At 41.8% G+C, this 7,666-nt stretch overlaps 1 protein-coding gene across 1 annotated transcript in view; it reads right to left on the reverse strand.

Annotated features, from left to right (window-relative positions):
• Window positions 1-7,666, reverse strand: part of ARSB (arylsulfatase B) — a 187,243-nt gene that overhangs the window by 154,136 nt on the left and 25,441 nt on the right. Inside the window, exon 2 of the mRNA XM_024117409.3 lies at window positions 4,351-4,537. Within this exon, the coding sequence (XP_023973177.1) occupies window positions 4,351-4,537 (187 nt within the window). The remainder of the gene's footprint in view (window positions 1-4,350; window positions 4,538-7,666) is intronic.

Consider the following 7,666-nt stretch of genomic DNA (forward strand, 5'->3'; position numbering starts at 1 on the left):
GTTTTCATTGTCATTTGTTTCTATGTATTTTTTTAATTTCTTCTTTGATTTCTTCAGTGATCTCTTGGTTATTTAGTAGCGCACTGTTTAGCCACCATGTATTTGTGTTTTTTACAGTTTTTTTCCTGTAATTGATTTCCAATCTCACAGCGTTGTGGTCAGAAAAGAAGCTTGATACGATTTCAATTTTCTTAAATTTTCCGAGGCTTGATTTGTGACCCAAGATGTGATCTATCCTGGAGAATGTTCCATGTGCACTTGAGAAGAAAGTGTATTCTGCCACTTTTGGGTGGACTGTTCTATAGATATCAATTAGATCTATCTTATCTATTGTGTCATTTAAAGCTTGTGTTTCCTTATTTATTTTCTGTTTGGATGATCTGTCCATTGGTGTAGGTGGGATGTTAAAGTCCCCTACTATTATTGTGTTAATGTCGATTTCCCCTTTCATGGTTGTTAGCATTTGCCTTATATATGGAGGTGCTCCTATGTTGAGTGCATAAACATTTATAATTGTTATATCTTCTTCTTGGATTGAACCTTTGATCATTATGTAGTATCCTTCCTTATCTCTTGTAACAGTCTTTATTTTAAAGTCTATTTTATCTGATACGAGTATTGCTAATCCAGCTTTCTTTTGATTTCCATTTGCATGGAATATCTTTTTCCATCGCTTCACTTTCAGTCTGTATGTGTCCCTAGGTCTGAAGTGGGTCTGTTGTAGACAGCATATATATGGGTCTTGTCTTTGTATCCATTCAGCCAGTCTATGTCTTTTGGTTGGGACATTTAATCCATTTACATTCAAGGTTATTATTGATATGTATGTTCCTATTACCATTTTCTTAATTGTTTTGGGTTTGTTTTTTGTGGGTCTTTTTCGTCTCTTGTGTTTCCCACTTAGAGAAGTTTCTTCAGCATTTTTTGTAAAACTGGTTTACTGGTGCTGAATTCTCTTAGCTTTTGCTTGTCTGAAAAGCTTTTGACTTCTCCATCGAATCTGAATGAGATCCTTGCTGAGTAGAGTAATCTTGGTTGTAGGTTTTTCTCTTTCACCATTTTAAGTATATCCTTCCACTCCCTTCAGTACTGCAGAGTTTCCACTGAAAAATCAGCTGAGTACCTTATTGGGATTCCTTTCTATGTTATTTGTTGTATTTCCCTTGCAGCTTTTAATATTTTTTCTTTGAATTTAATCTTTGTTAATTTGATTAATATGTGTCTTGGTGTGTTTTTCCCAGGGTTTACCCTGTACGAGATTCTCTGTGCTTCCTGGACTTGGGTGACTATTTCCTCTCCCATGTTAGGGAAGTTTTCAACTATAATCTCTTCAAATATTTTCTCAGACCCTTGTTTTTTCTCTTCTTCTGGGACCCTTATGATTCGAATGTTGGTGCATTTAGCGTTGTCCCAGAGGTCTCTGAGATTGTCTTCAATTCTTTTCATTCTTTTTTCTTTATTCTGCTCCTTGGCAGTTACTTCCACCATTTTGTCTTCCAGCTCACTTATTCGTTCTTCTGCCTCAGTTATTCTGTTACTGATTCCTTCTAGTGTATTTTTCATTTCAGTTATTATGTTGTTCATCTCTGTTTATTCTTTAGTTCTTCTAGATCTTTGTTAAACATTTCTTGTATTTTTTTTAGGGAAGTTTTCAACTATAATCTCTTCAAATATTTTCTCAGACCCTTGTTTTTTCTCTTCTTCTGGGACCCTTATGATTCGAATGTTGGTGCATTTAGCGTTGTCCCAGAGGTCTCTGAGATTGTCTTCAATTCTTTTCATTCTTTTTTCTTTATTCTGCTCCTTGGCAGTTACTTCCACCATTTTGTCTTCCAGCTCACTTATTCGTTCTTCTGCCTCAGTTATTCTGTTACTGATTCCTTCTAGTGTATTTTTCATTTCAGTTATTATGTTGTTCATCTCTGTTTATTCTTTAGTTCTTCTAGATCTTTGTTAAACATTTCTTGTATTTTTTCAATCTGTGCCTCCATTCTATTTCCAAGATTCTGGATCATCTTTACTATCATTACTCTGAATTCTTTTTCAGGTAGATTGCCTATTTCCTCTTCATTTATTTGGCCTTATAGATTTTTACCTTGCTCCTTCATCTGTGACATATTTTTTTGCCATCTCATTTTTTTTTTTTTCAATAAGTGGGATTGTGTTCCTGTCTTACTGGTTGTTTGACCTGATGCTTCCAACACTGGGGTTAGTAGGCTATTGGGTAGAGATGGGTCTTGCCTGAGATGAGGAACTCCGTGAGACCTCACTCTGATGAATATTCCCCGTGGTCTGAGGTTCCCTGTTAGTCCAGTGGTTTGGACTCAGAGCTCCCATCGCAGGAGCTTTGGCCTGACCCTGGGCTTGTGAATCAAGACCCTGCAAGCCACCTGGGGAGGCAGAAAAAAAAAAAGAAAAACCAAAAAAACAATAACAAAGTAAAAAATAAAATTAGGCTAGAAAACTAACAGATAGGAAGAATATAAAAATAAAAATATAGATGAATCAACAACCAGAATGTACAACAGTACCACAATAGTAAAAAAAGAGGAGGGGAAAAAAAGGTGGGGGGAAGGCCTTGGCTGTGGAGGGTGGGGGCTAAGCAAGGGTGAGGTTTGGGTGGTGGGCGGGGCTGATGCTCAGGACCCATAGGGCTGGGAAAGGCCCTGGACAGTGTGCGGGGGGGTGGGGCGGTTAGGTTCAAGGAACAGAAGGGGCCCAGGCGTGCCCCCCCAGCCCTGGTCTCAGAAGGCAGGGGACCTCACCTGGGAGTCCAGTAGGCTTCCTGGGCTCGAGTGGGCAGGGCAAACACCCTCCTCTCTTGCTCCTCTGGTCTGGGAGGGTCCCTCCTGCCTGCCTCTCCTGATCTCCCCAGCCTCCCTCCTATGCCCCCAAGAACCTACACAGCCTGGAGGGGGCTTTGGAGGGCAGGGGATCGGCCTGGGAGCTCAGCAGGCTACCTGGGCCCGAGTGAGCAGGGCAATCACCCTCCACTCCTCTCCTGCTTCTCCCAGAGGGCCCCTCCCGCCTGCCTCTCCTAATCTCCCTGGCCTCAGGGATGCCAATCCTGTCTGGCCTCCACTTCTCCTCCCCCTTCAGTCCCCTTACGTCCTATCGGTTCACTTTGGGGTTCCTCCTGTCTCCTTGGGTGTCAGAGTCCCCCACCAGTGGCCAGCAGGTGCCCTAGTTGTGGGGAGACACTAACTCCACCTCTTCCCACACTGCCATCTTGACTCCGCCTCCTCTCACCCTGATTTTTAACTTCTATTTATTTTTTATAAATTTATCTTCATTGTGTGTTCCTTTTTGGATATGGCAGTTTGTAAATAAATGAAGAGACAAATGGGAGGTAGGTAGGGAGCTAAACAGCTAGACAGATAAAATAGAATTGCTAGATGGAAAGCAAAATATGAGGGGGAAAGCTGGGGGTGAGAGGTGGGATGAATTGGGAGATTGGGATTGATGTATATACACTAATATGTATAAAATAGATATCTAATAAGAACCTGCTGTATAGCACAGGGAACTCTACTTCACTTTTCTGTACAGTAGAAACTAACAAACACTGTAAAACAGCTACATCCCAATTAAAAAAAAAAGCAAAATATGAAAAGAACTTGACAGAAAGCTATGTAGCCCCTGGCAAGATAAATAGATAAATAGGTTGTTAAGAAATGGTTTGTAACAGGTTTAAAGAGAGCATTTAAAAAAAAAAAAACTGTAGGCTTTACATTTATTTTTATAGGGCTATCAAATCCATAAAATACTTATTATTTTGTATCTTTCCTATTACCATTTGTTATTTACCCTCCCATTTGCTTTATTTGATCTATCTTCCCCAGTCTAGTAATTTCAAAAACAGATCTCACAGAAGGAAAGAGGATGTCAACTGGAAAAGAGTCTTCTTTATCATCTCCAGGAAATACAAAACATAATAAAACCTCTGAACACAATTCATGAGGAGAAAAAAATATCCTGAACCTTTGTGAAGGAAATATTCTTGTATTGGGTTTTGCCTGGAATTAAAAAAAAAAAAAAAATCAATCTGTATCACCCTTTGGTAATAAGGTTATCTAAGAGTAGAGTGGTCTCTGACTTGGAGGTAGCAGACTCTGCAAAGGCCCCTACGTGGCATGTAGAACCCTGGCAAAGTTAACTGCCTGTCCCATCACGAGCTGAGTGCACAGCCACGTTTACAGTGGTGGCATTAGACAGTGGCCCCATGGCAGTGCTGACTGATTCACTCTGTGTTCAAGTTTCCAGTTATTTCATTTGATTACACTTGGCTGTGTTTTATGAGAGGGCTGCAGTTGGCCTGAGTTGTTAAAGAAAGATGTGCATTTCCATTACCAAAGTAGGTATCAAATCCTCGGCGGGTTGGAAGACATTCTTTCCTGTACATTCCCAGGTGCCATTTTCCGACCATGTGGGTAGTGTAGCCTGCTTCTTTTAGAAGCTGGGGCAGGAGTTTTTCATCCAGAGGAATGCAGCTGGGCTGACAGGGCCAGATTATTTGGTGCTGTAAACCTGTGTGGATCTTAAAATAGATAAACATAAAATTATGGATTAATGATGTTGAAACATTCTGAACAAGCAGATGAAGTGGTTTCCTAATTTACTGGACATATGTGTAAACATGAATGTTTAATTCTATTTCTGTACCAGTTTAAGGCATTTCTAAAAGGCATTTTTCTCACTTATTCAAATAAGGTAATAGACATAAATAAGAATTTGAAAGAAATGAATAAAAGCAGTGTAAGAAACATTAGATAGTTTCAACAAATATTTATCCAGGAACTATGTTAGAAACTGTTAAGTTTTCACTTCCTACCTCAAAAAAGTAGCCATAATATGAAGTGTGGATCTACCAAGGAAAAAGCGTTCCAATTTCTATGCACATGAGATGTTGGTGTTTGATTAGAAGAAGCTTCTATAATCTTTGAAGACTTGATTTTTTAAAAGGGTATAATGAAGATAATGATTGGCACTTCTTATTCTACCTTACATAGAGCATAATTTCAAAAGACAGTGACCAACTTTTCCTTAAAAAAAAAAAAAGTGGCCATCTGATCCATAGGTTAGGAGTGGCTCCCACAAGTATCACCAGGGTGCAGCACCACACAACTAATTTTAAGAAATTATCATGTATTGAATCTTGGTGTAATATTAAAATAGAATACCCACAATTATATGAAAAGGCTATTAAAATAACCCTCTCTTGGGGACTTCCCTGGTGGCACAGTGGTTAAGAATCCACCTGTCAATGCAGGGGACCCAGGTTCGAGCCCTGGTCCAGGAAGATCCCATATGCCACAGAGCAACTAAGTCCATGCGCCACAACTACTGAGCCTGCACTGTAGAGCCCGTGAGCCACAACTACTGAAGCCTGCACACCTAGAGCCCATGCTCCGCAACAAGAGAAGCCACTGCGACAAGAGAAGCCTGCACACCGCAATAAGAGAAGCCCGCGCACTGCCACGAAGAGTAGCCCCTGCTCGCCGCAACTAGAGAAAGCCACACACAGCAATGAAGACCCAATGAAGCCAAAAATAAATAATAAAATAAATTTATTTTTAAAACACACGCAAAAAAAACCCTCTCTTTTCCAACTACATATCTGTGTGAGGCTGGATGTTCTTCAACGACTTTTACCAAAACAATATACAGTTGACCTTTCAACAACTCGGGGTTAGGGGCACTAACCCCTGTGCAGTTGAAAATCTAAGTATAACTTTACAGTTGGCTGCACCCAGGGATTCAACCACAGATCATGCAGCATCATAGTATGTATTTAGTGAACAAAATCCACGTATAAGTGGACCGTCACAGTTCAAATCCATGTTGCTCAAGGGTCAACTGTATTGCACAGGTTGAACGCAAAGCAGATGTAACAATCTTTTTTTTCTTTTTTTTTTTTTTTTTTTTGTGGTACGCGGGCCTCTCACTGTTGTGGCCTCTCCCGTTGTGGAGCACAGGCTCCGGACGTGCAGGCTCAGAGGCCATGGCTCACGGGCCTAGCCACTCCGCGGCATGTGGGATCTTCCCGGACTGGGGCACGAACCCGTGTCCCCTGCATCGGCAGGCAGGCTCTCAACCACTGCGCCACTGGGGAAGCTCCAGATGTAACAATCTAGCTATCTTCTATTAATAGGAAACACGTACAAAAATATAAAACAGGGAGATTGGTTCAAGATGGCAGAGTAGAAGGATGTGCGCTCACTCCCTGTTGAGAGAGGACCGGAATCACAACTAACTGATGAACAAACATTGACAGGAAGACACTGGAACTCACCAAAAGAGATATCCCACATCCAAAGACAGAGGAGAAGCTGCAATGAGATGGTAGGAGGAGCGCAATCACAATAAAATCAAATCCTATAACCGCTGGATGGGTGACTCACCAATTGGAGAATAATTATACCACAGAAGACGACCCACTGGAGTGAAGGTTCTGAGCCCCACGTCAGGCTTCCCAACATGGGAGTCTGGCAATGGGAGGAGGAATTCCCAGAAAACCAGAATTTGAAGGCTAGTGGGATTTCATTGCAGGACTTCAACAGGACTGGGGGAAACAGAGACTCCACTCGTGGAGTGCACAAGCAAAGTAGCGTGTGTATCAGGTCCAAGAGGAAAGGAGCAGTGACCCTCATAGGAGACTGAACCAGACCTACCTGCTAATGTTGGAGGGTCTCCTGCAAAGGCGGGAGGTGGCTGTGGCTCACCGCAGGGACAAAGACAGTGGCAGCAAAAGTTCTGGGAAGTACCCCTTGGCATGTGCCCTCCCGGGGTCCGCCATTAGCCCCACCAAAGAGCCTGCAGGCTCCAGTGCTGGGTCGCCTCAGGCCAAACAACCAACAGGGAGGGAACTCAGCCCCACCCATCAGCAGACAAGCAGACTAAAGTTTTATTGAGCTCTGCCCACCAGAGCAACAGCCAGCTCTGCCCACCACCAGTCCCTCCCATCAGGAAGCTTACACAAGCCTCTTAGATAGCCTTATCCACCAGGGGGCAGACAGCAGAAGCAAGAAGAACTACCATCCTGCAGCCTGTGGAATGAAAAACACATTCACAGAAAGATAGACAAAATGAAAAGGCAGAGGACTATGTATCAGATGAAGGAACAAGATAAAATCCCAGAAAAACAACTAAATGAAGTGGAGATAGGCAATTTCCAGAAAAAGAATTCAGAATAATGATAGTGATGATTATCCAGGACCTCGGAAAAAGCCTGGAGGCAAAGATCAAGAAGATGGAAGAAATATTTAACAAAGACCTAGAAGACTTAAAGAACAAACACCTAGAAGAATTAAAGAACAAACAAGCAGAGATGAACAATACAATAACTGAAATGAAAAATACACTAGAAGGAATCAATAGCAGAATGACTGATGCAGAAGAATGGATAAATGACCTGGAAGAAAGAATGGTGGAATTCACTGCCGCAGAACAGAATAAAGAAAAAAGAATGAAAAGAAATGAAGACAGCCTAAGAGACCTATGGGAAAACATTAAACGCACCAACATTTGCATTATAGGGGTCCCACAAGGAGAAGAGAGAGAGAAAGCACCCGAGAAAATATCTGAAGAGATTATAGTCAAAAACTTCCCTAACATGTGAAAGGAAATAGCCACCCAAGTCCAGGAAGCACAGAGTCCCAGGCAGGAT

The sequence above is a fragment of the Physeter macrocephalus genome, chromosome 8 (genome assembly GCF_002837175.3).
Source record: "Physeter macrocephalus isolate SW-GA chromosome 8, ASM283717v5, whole genome shotgun sequence".
Classification (NCBI taxonomy): Eukaryota; Metazoa; Chordata; class Mammalia; order Artiodactyla; family Physeteridae; genus Physeter; species Physeter macrocephalus.